The 25,449-nt window shown below is 36.8% G+C and overlaps 1 protein-coding gene and 1 pseudogene across 1 annotated transcript; both read left to right on the top strand.

The window, feature by feature from the left end:
* Positions 1–371: 371 nt before the first annotated feature.
* LOC124234543 (olfactory receptor 4F15-like) lies at positions 372–1,300 on the top strand (annotated as a pseudogene).
* A 13,062-nt stretch (positions 1,301–14,362) lies between these two features.
* On the top strand, positions 14,363–15,310 carry LOC124236058 (olfactory receptor 4F3/4F16/4F29-like). The gene is given in 1 exon segment (XM_046654715.1): positions 14,363–15,310. A coding segment is annotated over 1 exon segment (939 nt). The 5' UTR covers positions 14,363–14,371.
* The last annotated feature ends 10,139 nt before the right edge of the window (positions 15,311–25,449 follow it).

The raw sequence follows: 25,449 nt of genomic DNA, 5'->3' as shown, positions 1-25,449 counted from the left end.
ACAAGAAATCAGTCAGAAGTGTTTGAAGATGACCTTATATGTTATTGAAGTTGAATACATTGGGCAGGAGTAAATAGGAGATACTCATGTAATAGTACAAGAAAGCAGAAGGCAAATAGGTCCAGAGATAGAATTACCCTGGTAGTATTAGTTTTGAAAACCATAGTGCCATATGGAAACTAGCTGACTCCTATAGGTAGAAGTCAGGTATGAATGTGATGAAGATTATTTGGCTGTGTGAGATGTTAATATAATAATTTTTTCATGGACTGGAGGCTTTCTTTCTTGAATATGAATATTTGCCTAGGCAATTCTTATGCATTTTCTTTGTCCTTTAGGTAACATGAAAACTGATCCTGGTGTGTGAAGCAATGGATGGAAGGAATCATTCCACAGTATCAGAGTTTGTGTTCCTGGGACTCAGCGATTCATAATACCAGCTTCTCCTTTTTGTCTTCTCCTTTTTGTTCTACTTTGTAAACATGATGGGAAACTTTGTCACTGTGTTCACTGTAATCTTGGATGCTCCTCTGCCCTCCCTCATGTATTTCTTCCTGGCCAAACTCTCAGTCATTGACATGATATTTTGCTCAATCACAGCCCCTAAAATGATTTGTGATATTTTCAAGAAGCACAAAGCCATCTCCTTTTGTGGCTGTATTACCAAGATCTTCTTTAGTTATGTCGTTGGGGGGGGCTGAGATGGTGCTGCTCATAGCCATGGCCTTTGACAGACATGTGGCCATATGTAAGCCTCTCCACTACCTGACCATCATGAGTCCAAGAATGTGTCTATACTTTTTTGTCACTTCCTGGGCCATTGGCCTTATCCATTCATTGTTTGTTAGTTTGTGGTTAAGTTGCCTTTTTGTGGCCCTAATGTGACAGTTTTTACTGTGACCTTCCCCGGCTCCTCAGACTTGCCTGCACAAACACCCAAGAACTGGAGTTCATGGTCACTGTCAATAGTGGGCTTATTTTTGTGAGATCCTTTGTCTCGCTGGTTATTTCCTGCCTCTTCATTCTGTTCATCATTTGGAAATATTCTTCTGGAGGTTCGTCTGAGACCCTCTCCACTTTGTCAGCTAATATTACTGTGGTGGTTTTGTTCTTCAGGTTACTGATGTTTTTCTACACATGGCCTACTCCCACATCACACCTGGATAAATATCTTGCCATTTTTGATGCATTTATCACTCCTTTTCTGAATCTAGTTACCTACATATTCAGGAACCAAGAGAAGAAAATTACAGTGAGGAGACTGTGTAGTCATCTTGTGCATTACGGGAAGATTTCATGAATGGATGGCTGTGAAGATATGGAACTATAGGTTCTCCCTCTTGCTGGTTGCCTAAAAGACATTACGAAATTTCAGATAAATACTCAAGACTTAGGTATGTTATATACCCAGAAATCTACTTTTTATTAAATTATGGTATCCACTTCACCATTAAATTAGAAGTGATGTTATTCTTTGACACTCTGTACATCAAAGTGTTTAAAACCAAATTATATGTCCTTTGTAATCTACATGGTCTAGGAGAGTGCCATGTAAATGAGGAAATAATAATATTTAATCTTCTTCCTAGAGTGGACTGATTATTCTATTGATAGACAAACCATGCATTCATATTATCTTTCATCTGCTTATTACCTATCTTGATTTTAATTCTCTTTGTTCCAACTTTGTTTGCTTCTAATTTCCCCAGTTCCTTCATATTTTGCCTTCTTATCATGTTTGTCTGTCTGGCAGTCTGGGAAATTGTTACTCCTATGTGAGAATTTTAGAATTTAAAGTTAGAATGGATTGCCATAGCTATTAGTTCTAATCTCCTCAGTTGTATGTGATAAAACCTAGGAATTGTGAAGTGACTGTAATTTCCCCGAGGGTCCAAAGCCAGAAATTACCAGAGTGAGCCAGGCATCAGAAACCATGCCTCTGGTAGCCGGGTCAGTGCCTTTCACTTTCAAATAAATTTTGTATTTGAATTTCTGCTCATATTCCACTCTTCCAGATTTTTCCTGTAGGACAATTTGAAGACGGAGATTTGCACCTCTCTTTTGTATTCTTCTTCTTAGTAAATTTTCATTAGTATTTAGCATATCTTTACCATTTCTCAATATTTTCCTAATTTCTACCACTACCATACATTTCCCTGTTCAAGTCCTATCAAAACCAAATTTCAAATGCTTTTAATCATGAAAAAAATGCATAAAATTTATTATTCAACTATATCCCTTGGTCTACAGTGGAGGTCAGAGAGATGTTTGATTAAATTGTATTTTGTAGAGCTGAAATCCCCCAAATACTTACAATTAATGATGTTCTCTCTTTTGTGGAAAACAAATGTGTTTGGTGAATTATGTACTCCTTCAGTAAGTCACACTAACATCATTGTGCCTCTCCCAGAAAGAAAATATTACAGCAAATAGAAAATTAACCATTTGTAAACTATGTTTGAAGGCTCTTTTCCTGAAATTGTGCAGTCTATTATTTAACATGCTTAAATACTTTACAGGAGGTGGGTCTGAGGCACAGAAGATGGGTCACCTAATACTTGTTCGAATGGCTTTTGTCAAAATGAAAAGAGATTAATGCTAGAAAGGATATGGAGAAGAAAGAGTCCTTCTGCACTGTTGGTGGGAATATAAGCTGGTACAGTGACTATGGAAAACAGCATGGGGTTCCTCAAAAAATTAAAACTAGACGTACCATATGATCTAGCAATCCCACATCTGGGTATATATCTGAAGGAATGAAATCAGTATCTTGAAGAGTTATCTACACACCCATCTTCATCGCAGCATTATTCACAGTAGCTAAGGAATGGATACAATGTAAAAGCCCTTCAACAGATGAATGGATAAAAAAACAATGTGTATATATACACACAATAGAATGTTATTCAGCCATAAAAAGGAAATCCTACCATTTACAACATGGATGAGCCTGGAGTGCATTATGCTAAGTGAAATAAGCCAGACAGAGAAAGAAAATGCCATATGGTATCACTTGCATGTGGAATCTAGGGAAAAAAAGCCAATTTTATAGAAACAAAGAATAGAATAGTGATGGTCACGGGCTGGAGGTGGGGGATGGGGGATGATATAATGTAGGTCAAAAGGTACAAACTTTCAGTTATGAGAATAACGAATTCAGAGAATCTAATGTGTAGTGTGGCAACTATAGTTAATAATACGCTATTGTATACTTGAAAGATGCTGCGAGTAGATTTTACATAGTCTCACCACACTCAAACACACACACACATACCCTGTTAACTATGTGAAGTGATGGATGTGTTAAATTTCTTGACCTTGGTAATCACGCCACAACAACAAATCATCACATTGTAAATTCAAAGATATACAATCGTATTTGTCAATTATTTCTCAATAAAATGGAAAACGTTTTTACAAGTTCAATGTTCTGGGGCATACCAGGATGTCCTCTTCAAAGCAAAGGAAAAATTATTGCCTCTTGCACCTCCTATCATTAACAAGGAAGCACAATGACTGGTAGATTTCTTGTATTTCTGGAGGGAGCATATTCTATACCAGGAATGTCACTCTAAACCATATACTGAAAGACATGGAAGCCTGTCAGCTTTGAGTGGGGTGCAGATCTGAAAAAGCTTTTTTTTACAGTTCCAGATTTTGTGCAAGTAGCCCCTCCTCTTGCACCATTCTACACAGCATACCTGCTGGTATTAGAAAAATTGGTAGTGAGAAGAGAAAAGATCTGAGACTTATAGTAAGAACCACCAATTGGATAAACACAACACAAAGTTTTAAGTTCTGGATCAACCATTTCCTAAGGATTATAGAGTAATTAATGTGCAGCCATGAGATGCCACAAAACATCACAACAAACTGTGGACCCACATTAAAGAAAAGGAGGTGTGAAAATTAGCACCTTGGATCTACTGGCCCTATCACATACTGCACCAACCAGAATCTGCTGGTCTAATAGAGCAATGGAATGACTTATTGCAGGTGTAGCTGAAGCACCAGCTTGGAAATTTTGATTATATATATATGAAATATATATGACTTGATGCTTAGTCCCCATGGGGTAGCATAAATGGGTCTAGAACCAGGATGTGGTTAGGAAGTTTGAGTTTCCCATCCTCGGAACTCTGGGCACTATGGGTTTAGAAGTCCTGGTTTCAATAACAAGAGGAAACATCGCCATCAGGGACACAATAAAAATGCCATTAAATTTTGATTTATGGCTATTGCCCAGGAAATTCAGGCTTCTTGTACCAAGATCAAACAGAAAAAAGGAATCACGATCCTGGCAGGTGTAACTGATCATTAAGAAGATGTAAGGCTACTGTTACACAGTGAGAGTAAGGAAGATACAGGTTGGTACCAGTTGATCCACATGGGTGACATTTAGAACCCCCTTAGCTGATTTTGATGGTAGATGCACAAATGCATCAGCCACAGCTTGAGATAGCATAGTAAACGGGGAATTGGAGGGCTCATGATGAAGGTGTAGGTCACCTTATCAACTGAGCCAACTAGGCCAACAGAGTTGTCAGCTAAGGGATCTAGACCATACAGTAGAGGAGGGATATGAGTACCAGTTGTGATCTCACTACCCATTTCATTAGCAGATGTTGTAACTCATGCCATTAACTTTCCTCTGATAAGATGCTGACAGGATAAGAGGTTCACCAAAGTCCTAAAGGAGCTGCTCCTAGAACTCAAATGAATAAGGAGATGCAAATGGCTTGTGGGTGGATGTCACATATGCTATGTCTGCTAACCATATCCCCTCTTCAGGGCAGAAAGATTTATTCAGATGAGAAATTTTGTTCCCCAAACTGTTGAGAGTGTTGTTGTCTGACATTTCTCATCAGTTTGACCCTTTTGGCATGTCCTTGGCTAAAGAGAGCTGACATACCCAAGGCCATACTCACTTTCTATGTTAGTTTCTATCCAATGGTTGGTTATCAGTCCACTTGGGACAATTCTTGAATCTCATTCCAGGTTCAGAGCTCCCTGTGTGTTTGGCTGAGGCCTGATTGTAACTGTACTGTCATCCAAGTTCTTCTTCTGCATCCTGCTTAATTCCTTACCTCCAAATAGAATCAATCCTGGTAGCACCCCCCAACAAGCCTCTTGTGTGCTGATCTTCGTCTCAGAATCTGCTTCTCTGGGAACTCAAACTTTGACACAATTGTCCTGATCCTTCTCCTCTTACTTTCAGAGGGTGTACTTGAAGGTTTTGCTATCTTATGGAATATTATGTTTGTCCATTATTCTACTGAAATCATCCTAATCAGACCTCATGAGCTAGAAGTAATAAGTACCATAGATACCATAGTACAACATGTGTGTGCCAGATGATGAGAGAAATGCATCAAAATTTCAGGGACCTTCCACATCAGTGACATCTCCAAGTAGTTTGGGGCATTCCAAGGCATCTCCTCTAAAGTTTCTGCACTCTGCAATACCCATCAGATAAATAAGTCCAATCCTTGGTGAATTTCTTTGTATTTCAGAGGCAACATATACCGTCCTTGAGTGTGTTGCTTCAATCTGTTTATTGAGTAATTCATAAGGCTGCCAGTTTCAAAATGTGGCTGGAGCAAGAAACGGCGTTGTAGACACTCTGGAAGGGGAAAGTTGTCTGTGTGAGTAGGAGGCTCAGACTCCCATGGCCGTCTTCTCTTTCATTACCCTTCTCTCTTTGGACGTTGGAAATTCTGTATGACTAATTGAGAGTGGTAAAAATTGAAGTCCATTAGCTATATGACAAAATATTAGAAAGTTCTAAATCAAGGTAACAAAATCTTGAGTACATTATGTTCTATGCAACTATCCATCTGCACAGCCTAGTTTATAAATAGTTATGCATGTTATGCTGGCATCAGAACTAAGCAAATGGCTATTGCATTAAACTCTATTAAGAGATTGCCTTGAAGGATAGTGGTGAAGGTAAACTCTTCTAATGAGAAGAACTTTAGGGAATACCTTTGGTTGCACACTTTCCTTGGAAGAAAAGATAGCTTGTGGTACAGATCTTACTAAATTAAGACAGGCCTAATGGTTTTTTGGTTGTTCAGGGCCTAAGAAAAATAAGCTTATAACATTATTGGCAGGGAGTTCTGGGGAGAGGTATGTAGCTGGACTTCTCAGAAAAGCACAGAGAATGACAGTATTCATGCTCATGTAAAAGCCTGTTGGAGGTTTTTCCCTGAGTGGGAAAAAGATGACCGGCCCCTGTGGATACCAGTCATCCTCTTTCCCTCACTGTTCTAGAACTGCTTAATTGGCACTAAAGGTGACCACAGTAGCATAGTTGACGTTGCTGCATTTAATGAGCAACATGAATTTCCCCTCGCTAAGGCTCATTTGCCTATCATCACTGCTGAGTGCTGAAGTTGCAAATTCAAGAGTAAATGGTCGGCACCCCGTATAGTACCATATTTCACCCTACTCTGGGAAGACTAGCTGTCTACTTTGTGGCAGCTTGAATAGAGTTAAAGCTTTCTTTTATGGAATAGGGAGATGTTTATCTTCATAGGGACATTTATCTCTGTCTCTCCATTTCTAATCTCACTTGATAGAATAACAATTATATATATATACATACACCTTGTAAATGTACATTTTACTGATAAATATAAATACTTAGAAATTATTAATTATAAATATGTATATATTATTTATAAATTTTAAGTAAATAGATAAATATGTTATATTATAAATATATAAAATAAACAGTAAATATATATATTTATAACACATACATAATATATGTGATAATATAGAATATATTTATATAATATAATTTTTCTGTCCATCTCTGTATCTATTTATTTATTTTAGGCACTGCTTTGTCTTTCCCAGCCATGGTGCTGCTGCCAGCACTACAATTTATTGATTCATAGAATACCTTTACTGTCTTATCTGTTGCTGTGGTGTCACATACAATATTGCATCTGGACATAGTTTTATGGGAAGTTAAATGTGACCATGAGCTTACATTCAGAGCACTCACTGGACTTACTCATGCTCAAACACTCAGAAACAATTCACTCGATGGACTAGTGGAATGGCCCAGAGAATGCCTAGCTTTTGTACCAACTGGAGGTGAACATCTTACAAGTTTAGGATGCCGTCTATTTGATCCAGTACATATTTTAAACCAGTGGCCAATATACAAATTGCTACCTGTCTTAAAGTTGGAATGTGTAAACCCAAGGTGGAAAAAGTCACTCTAGCAGTAAGACTCAATAAGTTACTGAGGAAATCAACGCTTCCTATTCTTTGAACTTTGAACTTTGTGAACTTTGGTTTAGTAGGTTTGTAGGTTCTAGCTCCCCAGACAGGAATATTTCCAAAGAGGACACAGCTGAGACTAGCCTTTGATCCCTTGGAGCTCCTCATGTCACTGAACCATCAGACAGAAAAGGACTTCCTCTGACATTTGTGGGCATGGAGGCAAGAGTAAAAATTGAAGTCCATAAAGTATACATGGAAATATTTGAAAGTTATAAATCAAGGTAACAAAATCGAGAGTACAGTATGTTCTGTCCATCTATGTTGATAAACATGTATGTGATAACTATGTATATACATCTCCACTAAATGCTGGGAAACCAGGCTTGTGGACTTGGGGAAGTTTGAAAAGAAATTCTTGGGCTTTAGGTACTAGAAGGATGGGCATAAGCTTTAGGTAAACATATCTCTTTGTTTCCTTGAAATCTTCACATCATGGTGAAGGACATGAATGGGAAGGGGACATTTTCGGGTCTTCTGTAAGATGGGGACCAGGGTAGGGGATTCTCTTATTTGGGTCTAAGAATAGTACTGCTTGTCGGGTTGACAGGCTCCAATTACTAGGGGGAAATTTGGTTCCTATTCCACAATGGGAACAATAAGTATTAAGTCCAGAACTCAGAGTCATTATGGGAGTGCTTAGTGCTCCTGTGCCCATTACTTCCCATCAATGGAAAATAATGACATCCCATTAAACAAAGGATCATCTCAAGACAAATATCCTAGAAGAATGAAGTTTTTTCTTCCCACCAGGTAGAGTACACTGTCCAGACTACGTACTGATGGAAGATGAGGTGAAACAAGGGAAATTCTGTTATAAAAATAGACCTCATGACCAGCCATACAAATGGGGCTTTTGATAGCTATGTTTTATATTAATTGTCTTTTTCTTTCCCCTGTTTCCCTTAGATAGTTCTTATGAATTACACTGTCAGAGGCTAATATTTTGGGTTTAGATGACTCTGCAACAATATAACAACTAATTATTCTTCTATGATGATCACTTTCTTCTATCTTGCTGTTATCTTTCCTGCCCTGTTTGTCCCCTGGATAAAAGAAAAGAGTGGATGCAGAAAGAAAAAGAATAGCTTCCATTTGCCCCTCCAGTTCCACTCAACCATTCTCTAGCTGTCTTTGTGCCTTTGTTAAGCTCTTTGCCAGTTACCTAGTTTGAGTGTGCCACTTTTTGTTCTCACAAGTCTTGACTGATACAAGTATACCAAATTGAAGGTCAAAATCCTTGTTTTCTCACCTAACTATCCCACTGTCCTGAAGTATTTATCAAAAAAGTTTATTGTTTGTGTGTTCGGTTACATAGAGATATTTATACAGTAGTTTCCCCTTATCCACGGTTTTCCTGGCCATAGTTTTAGTTACCTGCTGTAAAGCATGGTCTGAAAGTATTAACTGGAAAATTCCAGAAGTAAAGAACTCATAAGATTTAAAATGGACACCATTCTGAGTAGCCTGATGAAATCTCACACCATCTCACTTTGCCCCACCCAAGATGTGAATCATCCCTTAGTCCTTTCATATCCACGATGTATAAGCTATTCCCCCATTAGTTACTTAGTAGCTGACTTGGTTATCATATCGACTGTGGCTGTAACACAGTGCTGGTTTTCAAGTAACCTTTGTTTTCTTAATAACGGCCCCAAAGGGCAAAAGTGGTGATACTGGCAATTCGGATATGCTAAAAATAAGTCCTAAAGTGCTTCCTGTAAATGAAAAATTCTCACTTATTAAGGATAGAAAAAAATCTGAACCTGAGGTTCCTAAGATCTAAGATAACTTTTATTACAGTATATTGTTATAATTGTTCTATTTTATAGTTATTGTTTTTAATCCCTTACTGTGCCTAGTTTATAAATTTAACTTTATCATAGGTATGTACACATGGAAAAAATATAGTGTATATAGAATTCGATACTGTCCGCAGTTTCATGGACACACTGGAGATCTTGGAATATATCCCCCCACAGATAAGGGAGGACTAGTGTATGCCAAAGAAACACACTATACATGCTGTTTTTCCACCCAGAGTTTCATTGAACAGTGTGTTATCATCATCTTTAACTACATAGAGTTTGAACTTAATTTTCAGTGGCTTAAGAGAATTCGACTGTATGGAAGTATCATACCTTCTTTAATTTATGATCTGTTGATACCTGTTTCAGTTGTTTCATTCACTTTTAAGGTCTATTCACCAGAATGATCTTTCACATAGCTAAATCTTTGTACACATCCATAATTAATCAGACTATCAAAATATAAAAATGAAGTCTCGTGTACGTTCTTTTACTATTTAAATTAGACTAAAAAATCAAGCACATTGGCTTTTTTGGAGATGATCAAGATGATTATAGTAACTTTTTTGAGTTAATATTGATGTTTTCAGAAATTAATTCTTATGTGTAATTACCAATATTTATAAAATTTCCAATAAAATAGCACAAAGATATTAAAAATCTTCTACTCTTGTGTTCCTCTTCTTCTCCAGTGTCTTATTATGAGTTTTTAGATCCTTTGTTTGCTCTGATCAAACCAAATAGCTCTCTAGGGGCAAAGTCTCCTGATCCATGAGCTTCTTCTCATTTGTTATGTTTTTGCAGAATCACTTGGTAACTGTGCTCTTTAGCTTTAATTAGCATTTTTTCTTCTTATGGCAGGATTTTATATAGCTCTTTGTGTTGGAGAAGACAGCAAAATCACAGACTCCCTGAAGATGCTGTTCTCTCTTTTACGGGTAAAATGGAAAGATGAAAATAAATTTAACAATGCAAAGACCAGGTTTAGTTTCGGACATGATTTTGTTGTTGGAATTGCTATGAATATGAGTCATATCCTCACGTGCCTGAGTGTTTTCTTAAAGCAGATTAGATAGCCTTCAGGATAAGGAAAGGAATAGTACAGAATAATCATGAAAAAGATTATTGACATATTAGAAAAGTTTAACTGACCTGAGTATTAGCTAGAATCACATTGTGCCTAGGGTAATGTGAAAGATAATAGAAAAAGCCAAATGGCTTTGTAATATTTTGGATTCAGCATAGGTTGCAAGTAATCCCTCTGCTCCCAACACTGATTAATTGAATGATTCTCACCCTATGCCATTTGATAAACAGGCAAGAAAAATGATGACACATGAAAATATTTTAAAAAGCAAGGGCAACTGTATTTTTCTATCCATTAGCTTTTTAAAAGAGATGAATATAAACTGACCATCTGCTGTGAAAAGGGAAGCACATTTATTAGGAACTTGCCAAGTTTATAAGTTGGATAAGGATTTCATAGATATCCCAATAGAAATAAAAGGCATGGAGACCAAAAACTCCAAAGCTGAATAGCTAATTTCCAGTGTATAATGTCATTTTAAAATCTGGTGTGAAAAATAAAAACAAAAAAACTTAAAACTACCATGAGATTGAATTAATTTTCCTGGTCTCTATGTGGTTTAGAATTAGAGTGTTTTGTGTTAATTTTATCTGTAAGCCATAAGTAGAAGAAATAAATGTTTAGAGAAGGCTGATAAATGAGAAATTTTTTTGCATAGAAGGGAGGAAGTGAGAAAGAGATCCTAAGAGGAAATATAAAAACTATGAAGTTTGGGGGCTGGCCCCGTGGCCGAGTGGTTAAGTCTGTGCGCTCCGCTGCAGGCGGCCCAGTGTTTCGTTGGTTCGAATCCTGGGCACGGACATGGCACTGCTCATCAAACCACGCTGAGGCAGCGTCCCACATGCTACAACTAGAAGGACCCACAACGAAGAATATACAACTGTGTACTGGGGGGCTTTGGGGAGAAAAAGGAAAAAATAAAATCTTTAAAAAAACAAAAAAAACTATGAAGTTTGTTGAATGCTGCAAATAAAAAGCTAAGGGGTGACTTAATTTGTTGCATTTACGTACATAAAAGGTTATTTGAAAAGGGCACAGAACTTTCTATATTTCCTTCAGTTGTAAAAAAAGTAAAAGTAGAGGTGGTCTTAAATTAGAGGAGGTAGAATTTTTGGGGGGCATAAAGAAAGTTTTGTGGTAATTTAAAAAATAAAAATGAAGAAAGTTTGAGCTGAGGGAGATGTTAAACTCACAATATTTTTAAATTGAGGAGGACATTTATTTGGATGATGAGTTTGATTAGTACCTTGTTCAAATCTGACAGCTGTCTGTAAATCCCTTTGAACATCTTGGCTTTATTATCTGGAACCTCAGTTGCCAGTATTTCCTTCATCTATAAAGGAGTAAATGTGTGGGAATCTATTTGGAAGGTTAATCACTTCTATATGGATCAAGAAAAAAGATTAATCACAACAGGAGGCAAAGAGTTGGCCTTGTTTTTCGCATCTTGTTTACTTAATTAGTTAAAAAATTACAGGTATAATTAACATGTTTAGGAAAAGTTATGTCAAAGCACAGCCAATGTACAAGAGAAGAAGATTTCAGAACACTGTCAGTTAGGAGAGTTCCCCTATGAGTATTTCATGATTTTTAGGTGAATAAACATCATATCCTTGTGTATTCATTTAGGAACATATCTACGATTTTGCTCTGGACTAAGATTTGAATGCTGAGTCTGTCTCAAGGGACTTTAAAACTGTGATGACCCAAACTTTTCAAGTTTCTATATTCCCTGATACTGAATGGCTATGTTGTCATCATTTTAGTACATCTAGTTTCCATGTTTATATCTTCTGCCTTAAATCACTTTTCCTAAAATTCCAAGTTCTTACCTAGTTGATGGGGATTGGAGAGCCAAAAGGCAAATAAATTCACAACTTGTGTTCATAGTTTATAAAGGCTTATGGAGAAACTCTCCCAAAAGCCTTAGTACTAAAAGACACCTGGAGATATAGTACTATAATTTGTTCACAATTGTAGAATTTCTGAAGAATGGCTCCCAAAAGTCATGCAATTCATACCTCGTAAACTACATTTACTTAAAGTAAGTTTTATTCTTCTTTTTCTGTTATTATACACATACTTTCCTAAACTCATTTTTCTTTTTAGATTTTCCCTTTAATCTTATTTATTTCTTATTTTTGTCTAATCCTTTTTCACTTTTATAATGCTGCATTTTTTATATTTCTTTGTTTAGGAACAATGCACAGTCTCTTTACCCATCTTCCTTAATTATATAATTATGCATATGTTTAATCATCCAAATACACTTTCTCCTATGTTCCAGCAAATATTAATTCCTGAAATGTTAACATATTTTTATTATGTACCTGGTGTATGTCTAAGTTGTGGGATACATTGGATAACAAGACAGATGTTGTCCTTAGCTTTATGAGAGTCGGAGTCCCATCAGGAAGGAGAAGTAACAAACATTCAATGAATTACAACTGTAGTAAGTACTACCAAGAAATACAGTGTTTCTTGAGAGTAAATGTATTCAATCTACACTAAATGGTTTTTATTTTAACCACTAAAAGAACATGAATATTACAATCTACTATTATTATGTACAAGGAGGTAGTCATAATATGTTATTGAAATATCTTTTAGACACCAAAATTTGATGCTTTCTCTTAGCCAATACCATGTTCTATTGTTGTTATTCATTCACTTATCTCATTGTTGACAACTACTACTAACAGGTGAGAGGGAGGGAAGAAAATTAACACTTACTGAATATTTATATATTAATACCTACACATTTAATACATGATTACAAAACTTTATTATATCCCTGCTACGGACTCTGAAAAGGTAGTGTTATTAACTGCAATTTCATAAATAAATTGAGGCTCAAGAATTTAAGTAGCTTAATTAATAGCAACTTGTCAGTGGCTGAATCATATCTAAATAAAGCTAAAATTACAAGATAAGGTGATAAGTCCTACAACAGAGGTTTGAACAAAATGCTTCTCAGATCATGTGGTAAGTACATTAGGGCAGTGCTTCTGAAATTATTTTTGGTGAAAAAACAGGGCTTATTTTCCAGTCCTTCATAGACTGATACCTTAGTAAATGCAAACTCGCATACCTGGGTCTTGCTGTGGTGTAAAATTGCTAGAGAAGTTTCTAAACACTAGCTCTCAGTATCTGCACGTAACATGATAGAAACTTGGAACAGAGAATTTGTGGACTTGCACCTCTGTGTGGACCACTTTTTTGTTGCTTCAGGGAATCCACATATGAATATGTCATAAGCCCTGCCTTTGAGAAGCTTACAGTTTGCTTGGTGAGTTAGAACTGTACTCAGTTTACTAAAATACAAGAGCTAGTAAAATAAATGCTAGTAATATAAAGAAAGACATCACAAAAATGATTGAAACTTAGTAAACCTTGAAGATAAACATGTTCAAAGGATAGGGAGTCAGGAGGAAGTGTCTGTTTGCCAGAACACGGCATGTAGTCTTGGAACTGGATGGAATAGTTGAGAAGTGGTAAAAGAGTTTTGCGTTACTGAAGCCAGGCTATATTAGTCTCAAATCAAAAATCAAAAGAATTTTGGGCTGAATTCCTATTACCCATGTTGACCAATCTGGTGTCTCACGAAGAATATCATATCATCTATCCTGGGAGGAAGCAGAGGGGTATTAAACGCAGAGAAAACATGGTGGTTATGCTAGTAATAATAAAGTAAGACTTCATAGATGTGGTAAATATTTAAGAAATATTTAAGATGAATATGTTCCCAGAAGTGTGGTCTGGGAGGAAGAGAAGAAGGGTCTGTGTGCCAGATGAAGGCTTATAGGCTTAGAAGGGTTCGCAATAGTGATGAGTTCTACGAGACTAGGGCCAGGTCGTATTAGTTTGAATGAAACATCAAAAGATTTCAGGTTGAATTTCTGTTACTCATGTTAACCACCTTGTATCTCATAAGTAGTATCATGGCATCAATCCTGGGAGGAAGCAGAGGTTATTAAATGCAGAGACCACTTGGTGATAGACAACAGCGCCACATGACAGCCACTAATTTCTCTGTGATCCCGTTTTGGAGGCCGTGAGCATATTTGGACAGTGTTAATGCTAAAGTAGAAGTAGACTTTCACAGCCTTGACCTTTACTCTTCTATAACATTAACAAATATCATAATTTACATTTTCAGGTAGCAATACTGACCAAGATAATGGATGGAGACAATCACTCTGTGGTGTCAGAGTTTGTGTTCCTGGGACTCACCAATTCCTGGGAGATCCAACTTCTCCTCTTTGTGTTCTCCTCCACCTTTTATGTGGCAAGCATGATGGGAAACTCCCTCGTTATGCTCACTGTGACCTCTGACCCTCACTTACACTCCCCCATGTACTTTCTGTTGGCCAATCTCTCCTTCATTGACCTGGGAGTTTCTTCTGTCACTTCTCCCAAGATGATTTATGACCTTTTCAGAAAACATAAAGTCATTTCCTTTAGTGGCTGCATCACTCAACTCTTTTTCATCCATGTCATTGGTAGTGTGGAGATGGTGCTGCTCATAGCCATGGCCATTGACAGATATGTTGCCATATGTAAGCCTCTCCACTATCTGACCATTATGAGCCCAAGAATGTGCATCTTCTTTTTAGTGGTTGCCTGGATGACTGGCCTTATCCACTCCTTTGTTCAATTGGCTTTGGTGGTAAACTTACCCTTCTGTGGTCCTAATGTGTTGGACAGCTTTTACTGTGATCTTCCTCGGTTCCTCAAACTTGCCTGCACAGACACTGATTGACTAGAGTCCGTGGTCACAGCCAACAGTGGGCTCATCTCTGTTGGCTCCTTCATCATACTGATCATTTCCTATATCATCATCATTCTCACTGTTCAGAAACACTCTTCAGCTGGTTCATCCAAGGCTCTGTCTACGCTGTCAGCTCACATCACTGTGGTAGTGCTGTTCTTTGGTCCTTTAATATTTGTCTCTACACAGTCATCTCCCTCTCTACACCTGGATAAGTTTCTGGGTTTCTTTGATGTAGTTTTCACTCCTTTCCTGAATCCTCTCATTTACACATTCAGGAATCAAGAAATGAAGGTGGCAGTAAGGAGAGTATGCAGACAGCTAGTGAATTACTGGAAGATCTCTTAAATGATGCCTCTATTGTGAGGAGCCTTTGCTGATTATTGATGTTCATTATTGATGGCCAAACTCAGACAGAAACTTTTCTTTGCCCCACCTTGATTTGATTATGCACACTGATATTGAATCTATTCTGTGTTTCACTCAGGAGGGAGGGACATTCATTTCTGAAAAGAGAGAAAGATTTGCATATGACATATTTATAATCAAAGATTATAACAATGTTGAGTACCAATTCCTAAGGAATAATATGTATATGATGTAATTATTAGAAATACGAAAGAGGGCAGGCTTTTCTAGGACCTTCAGAACAGGGAGAACTCGCTCTCTTTTTTTAACAGGCATCTGTCTCACAGACAAGAATTCAGTGTTCAGTGGGGTTTGCTCAGGGAGGACTGAACTGAGCGTTCATGTTGTGTGTTGCAGCTTGCTCACATTCTATCCCCTCTTTGGGTCTCTGCCAGGACTATGTAACTAGGGAAGAATCTTTGAAAGGACACACATAGAATCTTTGGGAACACACATACGAGACCCCAGTGGGTGCATGTTTCTCTGTAGAAGGCATGTGACCTGCTCTTGGAACACAAAGAACTGGGAAAATAGTGGGAATTTTCTCCTTGTTTATCATTATGCTACACAAATCCACTAGATTTTTATATTCCTTTTCTTCCTATTTCTTCTTCCCCATTTTTCCTCAGCCACTTATGGTCTCTTGGCTTTCCTCCTTTCCCTTTCCTTTTTCAGGCTTCCATCCTTCTCCTTCTTCTATCCCATCATACTTCCTTTTTTTCACACTCTGCCTCACTTGTTGCTCTGTCTGCTTCTAACTTATCTTATTGCTGTCCCTTTTTCTCATTTATTTTTATTCTCTGTTTTTTAATTGAGATATAATTGACATATAATATTACATTAGGTTCAGGTGTACAGCATGATGATTTGATATTTGTATAAATTGCAAAATAATCACTACAATATGTCTAATTAACATCCGTCACCATACAATACTGCTGTCCCCTTTAAATTGCTCTATTATAATTATTATAATTTGCCTCCTTGACAGGTTTCATGTCTTGAAGAACTTGCTGTTTTGGCCAAAAGAGCTCACCAGTGGAGTGTGAGTGAGGGGAGAATAGCTAAATAGCAAGGATAGTGTCACTTAGAGCCGTGGCTTTCACACTTTTTGACAGTGACCCCCAGTAAGGAATAGAAGATAAATTGCCATCCCCATAAAGAACTGAATCAAAGTTTTACATAATGACACCTATTTTTACAAACTTTTCTTTTTTTCTTTCCTTTCCTTGTCTCTTCTTTTCTATTAAAAATGTCTGTTTACAGGAGCTTGCCCAGTGGAATAGTGGTTAAGTTTGCCCACGCCACTTCCACTGCCTGGGGTTTGCTGGTTCAGATCCTGGGTGCAGACCTAGCACCACTCTTCAAGCCATGCTGAGGCGGCGTCCCACATAAAGTAGATGAAGATTCGCACAGATATTAGCTCAGCAGCAATCTTCCTCAAGCAAAAAGAGGAAGATTGGCAATGGACTTTAGCCCACAGCCAGTCTTCCTCACAAACAAGACAAAACAAAAGTCTGTTTACAATCCATTTTGTGAGCTATAGAATCTCTGTTTACTAAGAAAATTACACAGAAGCCAGAGAATTACATGTATTGCTTCTAGTTAAGAAGAAAATGAAGACACCAAGATGAATTTGTTATATCATTCCTACAGAGAAAGCCAAATTCTAGACTTGCTTTAATATACTATTCAATAGTAAAGCAGTTCTAAGTTTATTTAAATAAGCCCATCAAAGTTGAGCTGTGCAAACTTTGCCAAAATTTTAATATATATCATTGCTTCTTTTCAGACTCATTATTTGAAGTTAAATATCTCACCAAAGCAAATAGAATACACCTTCTGAAAACCTTCTACAACTTTCTATCTCCATTCAGTTTTGTCTTTTACTATCCTCTTTCACATTCTGGAATAACATTTTATCTTCAGATAGGTGTACCTATTTTTCCTTTGATAAAAAAAATCAGATCCTGTTACTTGCATAGTTAGTAATATTTTTTGGTCATGTTACTTCTAGTATAGTCCCAGTCATCATATTAATTATGATTTTTAACCAACATAGCTAATTTCTATTTCACTGAGAGTTCTTGAAGGTAATTGAGAATTGCCTGTCACATACAATCATTTTAGTAAACCAGCAGAGCTCATGAACACCCTAAATATAACCCCCAACAGCCACACACATCCTACTGCCCACTTCTTACCGGCAGCAAATGTTATCCTTAAAGTAGCAAAAATGAAGATGTTCAAAACCTTGATCAAAAGATAAATGTACTTTATAAAGATATAAGAAAAGTCACACACACACGTGTGCACATACGTGGTAACCAGTATTTCAATATTCAAACTTATTTTAAAAGTATCCAAAGAATATCCACTAATTACTGTACTTAACAATAAACCATGGTCTTAAAACCGCTAAGGACATTAAGCATTATGTTTAAGTGGGTACACTACAGAACTCTCAGAAGTATAACTCAAACTGATTGAACACATAATTTTACATTTTTTCTAATTTTAAATGTTTGTTTTATATACCATACTGGTAAACTCAGGGAGAACACTTATAACTGTTCGATAAAAAATATTATCAGATCAAGTCTGAATTGTCCAAGAATTTCCTTTGGTTATGTGAGTTTGGATTCTCATATAAAAATGTTTTGGAGTTAGTAATTTATATGAGAATTTTTTTTCCTGAAAAAGTAGCACACTTAACATAGTAGAAGTTCAGATTTTAAATATTTTTGAAGTACAGGGTATTTCAGATTCATCAGCACTTATTAACCTCTATAAACCAATTTTTACAGAGCATTTTTATTTTTAGAGAGTTTGTATAAAAGTTATTAATATCTCCTTGAGGTAGGAAAATACTTTGTATTCACCCAATGAGAGTCAAATGTTTCTCAATTACAGAAACACAGCCACACATAAAGCTGCGAGGTTCAGTTTTACAACCTCAGCTACAGATCAAAAGTAGAATCAGATTTGCCAAGACATCCAAAGTGGAGACACATGCAGACACTGGATCTCAAAGAATATTTCTACTTTCAGTGGAAACTAGGCATATTCCTACACAAACAGGCAAATAGACCACCCCCCCCCCCCAAATAAGCAAAACAAAACTAACAAACCATATTCTCCATTATTTCTCATCTGATAGAGTCTAGTTTTCTCGGTCTGGTATAACAAAGCACCCAAAACTGGGTGGCTTAAACAATAGAAATTACTATCTCACAATTCTGGAGTCTAGAAATTCAAAATCAAGGTTTTGGCAGGGTTGGTTCCTTCTCAGGGCTGTGAAGGAAGGATCAGGTCCAGGTCTCTACCTTTGACTTGTAGATTGCTGTCTTCTCCCCGTGTCTCTTCACATTGTCTTTCCTCTATGCATGTCTGGCTCTGTGCTCAAATTTCTGCCTTTTTAAAAAAACACCAGTCATCAGATTAGGACTCACTCTAATGATCTCATCTTAACTTACCTCATTTTACATCTGCAATGAACTTATTTCCAAATAAAGTCACATTCTAAAGTACTGGGGGTAAGAACTTCAGCAGATGAATATTCGGGGGGCACAATTCAACTCATGACAGATCCTAATCATCTCAACAGAACCAAATTCACAATCTCTGTTGCCACCAATGAGGTATAACCTATCAGAAAACCAGCACTGGAACCAAACTTGGCCAAGAATCAGAAACCAACCAACCAACCAACCAACAAAATCCCACCAAATCAGAAAAACAAAAGAGAAATCACAATGTCAGTGAAGGAAAAGTTTTACTGTTTCTTGGAATTCATTATGGGAACGAAGAAGAGACATTCCTGGGCTTAAATGTACCATGAAGTACATTGCTTAGGAAACATAGTTTGTGGGCTCCAGAAGGTGAGCCCACTTGGATAACCCCAAAATGGTTAAAGGATAATTTTAAAAAGTTAAAAACATGACTCATATATGATCACATGTAAAGTATTTATTTAACTCACTACGTGAGAGAACAAGCAAGATGTAAACTGGTTTCAATCAAGTTTTGATGGAATCAATTTCTAAGTCTGAATGAATCCTCCTGTAATGCTCTTCATATCTCCTGATTTCACCAGTTCCATTATTCCGACCTGTGCCATAATTGGGCTGAGGATAGTGACTTCTTTAGTATTTTAAGAGTCAAACCCAAGGGGAAAAACACTAGTCAGATTATCTTATTTACAAAAATGCTTCCCCACTTATCTAAGGGCCAAGAGATTTTAGAATTAAATGAAGACATATTCATTAAGTATTTTTGAGACTTTTAAAATACGGAAGTTGCTACATTTTAAGACACCTAAGAAGTTTAAAATAAACAATCAGTATGAATAAAGCTAGGCTTTACTATTTATAAGGGAAATCCAAATTAAAACCTATCTCTAGGCTGAAAATTCCATAAGCTGAGTGGAAAATATCTTGTTTTCTGCTTTGGAAAGTTCCTCAACTCTGTGGCATAGTGAAAGATTTCATTTTGGAACTTGGAAAAATGGACCAAGTTATGTGGCAGTTAGGGTGTAGGTTTATTGGCTAAGATGTTGATGAGATCTTCCTGGATTGATAAGGGGTATGAGTCCTAGAACGATACACCCCGTGTTCCTCTATTACGGGTAGTTCCACTTTTACTGGTCATAAGTCCACCAACCCAGCAGAAAATAAGGCATCAGTAAGCTGTGTCCACTTAGTGATATAACTTATCCTTTGTTATAATCAGTAAGTATCTCGTATGAATAAATATCTGAATGTATTCTTTCAATTAAACTGATGTGATCATAAGACTTCCATGTAGGACTATTTAGCAGGGTATGTTAAAAGTGAAACTGTGCATACAGTAATTTAGTTCTGCTAATCAGTTGCCTTTCCTACTATGCAGGATTTCTAAGTATTTTTTATACAGATGATAATAATATTCTAAAATTAAGAGGACTGAATTCTGTGGTCATTTGACTACATCATTATTTGGATATTGGCCCAGGTAGGCTAGATGGATGGAAACTGTCTTTGATGGAGAAATAAAGCAAAGAGAGAGAATTCTAATCAAACCAGAAATAAAGCAGTTCTGGTACTTGATAGGGAGATTGAAGCATATAAACTCACAGCCAAAATATAGAAGACAGCAAGACGAATGGGGTCAAATCATGACTTCATGTTCCATATGGAAGAAATTATTCTAGTGACATTTGCACAGATGTCTTGAGTGTTGGTCTCCATGCAGAAAATTAAGTAGGAGCAGAAGATTTGAGTCCAGTGGGAATAAAATGTGAAGAATTCTGGATAATGCTGAAGAAAGTAGCTTTACCATTTTATGATTTCCTGGGCCACAGACTGGATGCAAATGTTGGACTATTACAACAAAAGAAGCGTGGTGTAGTGGCAATCACCTGGATTGCCTGGAAGAAAGGGTCAAACCTATTAATTGTGGATTTGCCACCAACTTGTTCCTTAGCTTCAGCAAAGCTATTTTTCCTCTCTGTACCTTGGTTTCCTTAACTTTAAAAGAAAAGAGTTTTACAGTCAATAGCAAAGTTTCATTCAGATTCTAGCAACAGAAGCTTTCTATAAGGCTTGTTGCATTGACGGCAGTAAAAATAATCATTTTAGGAGCATCCATCCACAGTGCCCATTCCTGTACATCTTTCCGCTATTCCGAATAATGTCCTGAGCTCTTTCTACTTATCTCAGGAAGTGCAAACCTCTGGAAAAACTTCTAAGATTATCAGATTAAGATACTTCTCTGCAAATTTCATGATGTCCCAGTAACTTCAAGTTAAACTCATCATTTTTCAGTAATTTCAGACCAAGGTTAAGAAGTAGAGGATTACAAATTTTACCTAAATTACCCCAAACATTTATCTGTTGCCTTATCTTCTCATTCACAAAAACTGAATTGTAATATCATTCTGCAAACCGTGCTTATATAAGAAACTAAATGACTAAAGCCATGGTCACTCTAACTCATCATTTCCAAGAGTAAGCTTTGTTTACTCTATATAGTTTTAAACTACTTTATTAAGGTATGACTGACATATAAAAAGCTGAACATATTTAATATATACAACTTGATGAGTTTGGAGTTAAGCATAGCCTTGTGAAACTATCACCACAATCTATACTATAAAAATAGCCATCACTTCCAAAAGTTTCCTCGCGCCCCCTTTGTTATTATTATTATTATTTATGTGATAAAAACACTTAAGAAAACTACTCTCCTGGCAAATTTTAAGTATACAGTATAATATTTTTAACTATAGAGACTATTCTGTACATTAGATCACTAGTACTTATCGCGTAGACCTGAAACTTTGTACCCATTGACTAATAACGCCCCATTCTCCCCTACCGCTCAGCCTCTAGAAACCACCATTCAACTTTCTGTTCCTATGAGTTTGACTATTTTACATACCTCATATAATAGGAATCATGCAGTATTTGATTTTCTGTAACTGGCGTATTTCACTTAGCACAATGTCCTCAAGGTTCATCCATCTTGCTGCTATGACAAAATTTCTTTTTTTTTTTTTTTTGAGGCAGATTAGCCCTGAGCTAACATCTGCTGCCAATCATCCTCTACTTCATATGTGGGACGCCTGCCACAGTATGGCTTGCCAAGCAGTGCCATGTCCACACCTGGGATCCGAACCGGTGAACCCCAGGCCACCAAAGCAGAACATGTGAACTTAACCACTGTGCCAACAGGCCGGCCCCCCAAAATTTCCATTTTTTAAAGGCTGAATAATATTTCATTGTATGTATATACCACATGTTCTTTATTCATTCATCTGTTGACGGATATTTAGATTATTTCCATATCTTGACTATTGTCAATAATGCTGTGAAGAACATGGAAGTGTATATATCTTTTGGAGATTCTGATTTCAATTCTTTTGCATGTATTCCATAAACTAGGATTTCTGGATCATATGGTAATTCTAGTGTGTCTCTATACATTAGCAGTGAACTTTCTGAAATTGAAATTAAGAAAACAGTCACAGTTATAATCACATCAAAAAGAATAGAAAACTTAGAGATAAATTTATCCAAGGAGGTGAAAGAATTGCACACTGAAAACTACAAATTATTGATGAAAGAAATTAAAGCAGACACAAATAAATGGAAAGACATACCACGAACATGGATTGGAGATAATATTGTTATATTGTCCATATTACCTAATGCAAACCACGGATTCAATGGAATCCCTCTCAAAATTCCAGTGGCATTTTTTACAGAAATAGAAAAGACTATCCTAAAATTCATATGGAACCACAAATGACACTGGTAGCCAAAGCAATATTGAAAAAGAAGAACAAAGGTAGAAGCATCATATTTCCTGACTTCAAGATAATTTACAAATCTATACTAGATAAAACAGTGTGGTATTGGCATAAAACCAGACATATATACCAATGGCATATACTACAGAGCCTAGTAATAAAGCCACACATATATATCAACTGATGTTTAACAAGGGTGCCAAGAATAAACAAGGGGGAAAGGATAGTCTCTTCAACAAATGGTGTTGAGAAAACTGGATATCAACATGCAAAGGAGTTAAATTGGATGTTTATCTTACACTATATATAAAAATCAACTCAAAATGGATTAAATACTTAGAAAAGAGCTGAAACTGTAAAATTCATAGAAGAAACATAGAAGACACCTTCATGCCATTGGGTTTGGCAATGATTTCTCTGATATGACACTGAAAGTACAGGCAGCACAAAAAAAATTAGAAAAGTGGGTCTATATCAAACAAAAAGTATTCTTCACAGAAAAGAAACCAATCACAGAATCAAAAGCAAAACTATAGAATTGGAGAAAATATTTACAAACCATATATCTAATAAAGGGTTAATATCCAAAATAAATAAGGAACTCAAACAACACTAAAGCAAAAAGCAACTGAATTAAAAAATGGGCAGAGTATTTGAAAAGACATTTCTTGAAAGAAGACATACAAATGGCTAACAGGTATATGAAAAGATGATCAATTCACTAATCATAAGGGAAATGCAAATCAAAAGCAAAATGAAGTATCACCTCACATCTCTTAGGAAGGCTATTAGGAAAAAACGAAAGTTAACAAGCATTGGAAAAAATGTGGAGAAATTGGAATTCTTGCACACTTTTGAAGTGAATGTAAAACGGTACAGCTACTATGTTGAATGGTATGTCTTCTTTCTGGAGGAAACAGTGTATATCCAGGTATACCACTCCAACCCATACACCAGATGACATAAAATTCTGTCAGCTTTAAGTAGAGTCCAGTTCTGGAAAAGGTTCTTCCTCAGCAGTTCCAGGCTCTGTGCAACAGGCCTTACTGCCTGGGCCATACCACCTGGACTACAATGGAATTAGAAAAATTGTTGGCAAGAAGAGATAAAATGTAAAGATCATAGCAAGTATGAATGGGATAATCACAACGTCAACTGCTATGGCTTTATAACAACCATTTCTCTAAAATTACAAAGTAATTTATGCAGACATCATCCCACAAATATCATAGAATACCAAGGATCTACATGAAAAAAAGAGATTTGGTGGAGTTGGCTTATGACTATTGGATCTAGTGTCTCCATCATACAGCACCACCCAGAATATGTTGCCATAAAAGAGCAATGAAATCACTTACTGCATTTGCAGTTGAACCACTAGCTTGGAGATGATATTTTGAGAATACGGTGGCATTCTCTAGAATACTGTATATACGTGTATACAATAAACGATTTTTGTTTGGTGCCGTGTCCCCCTTAGGTCACATACATGAGCCCAGGAACCAGAGCATAGTTGGGAAATTTGATCTTTCCATCCTATGAACTCTGGCCACTATGGGTTTAGAAGTCCTGGTTTCAATATCAAAAGGAAACATTTCCATTAGGGACACAACAAAAGTCTCATTAAATTTGGTCTATGGCTATTGCCAAGGAAATTCAGGCTTCTTGCACCAAGAGAAAATAGGGAAGAAAAAGAATCACCATCCCGGCAGGGGTAATTGATCACTAAGAAGATATGAGTCGACTGTTAACGAGTGAGAGTTGAGTGGATGCAGCTTGGCACCTGTTGATCCACATAGGGGACTTTTAGAACCCTCTTAACCAATTTTGATGGTAAATGGACAAATGCAGCAGCCATGGTTTGAGAAGAGCATAGTAAGCAGGGGCTTGGAGTGCACGTCAGGGCTTAGGTTACTTATCAGATGAGCCATCTCTGTCAGCAGAGTTTCCAACTAAGGAATCTAGACAGTATAGTAGAAGAAGGATATGAGTATCAGTTGCGGTCTCACCACGCACTTCAGGAGCAGGTATTGTAATTCATTCCATTAATTTTCCTCTGATAAGATATCTACAGGATAAGAGGTTCACCCAATTGCTGAAGGAGGTGCTCCTAGAACTCAAATGAATGAAGGAGATACAAGTGTTAGGAGTGGATGTTATCTAGACTGTACTCTGTCACCCAGATCCCCTCTTCAGGACACATAAATTTACGCCCCCATTTGTTGGGAGTTTTGTTGTCTCACATCTCTCATCATTTTTCTCTCTTTGGAATGTCCTTGGCTAAAGAAGGCTGACATACTCAAGGCAATGCTCTCTTTCTGTGTTAGTTTGCATCCAACATTAGTTAGTATCAGTCCACTTGGGACAGTTTTTAAAGGTCATGCCAGGTCCAGAGCTCCCTAAAAGGTTGACTGAGGCCTTGTTGTAACTCAGCTATCATCCCACTTCTGCCTCTGCCACATCTTTCTTTGTTTCTTACCTCTAAATATAATTGATCCTGAAAGTGCTCCCTAACAAACTTCCTGTGCACTGATCTTCATGTAAGAATTTTCTTCTCCCGGAACCCAACCTTTGATGCAATTTTCTTGATCCTTCTCATACTATTGTCAGAGATGGTACTTGAAGGCTTAGATATCATATGTAATATTATGTTGGTCTGTTACTCTAATGATATCATGCTCATTAGACTTTATGAGCTGGAAGTAGTAAGTACCATAAATGCCTTGGTAAGACACATCTGCCAAATGATGAGATGAGTCTGTCAAAATTTCAAAGAGATGAAGTATAA

This window comes from Equus quagga, chromosome 2 (assembly GCF_021613505.1).
Source record: "Equus quagga isolate Etosha38 chromosome 2, UCLA_HA_Equagga_1.0, whole genome shotgun sequence".
Taxonomy (NCBI): domain Eukaryota; kingdom Metazoa; phylum Chordata; class Mammalia; order Perissodactyla; family Equidae; genus Equus; species Equus quagga.
This window is presented reverse-complemented; position numbering and strand designations above follow the sequence as displayed.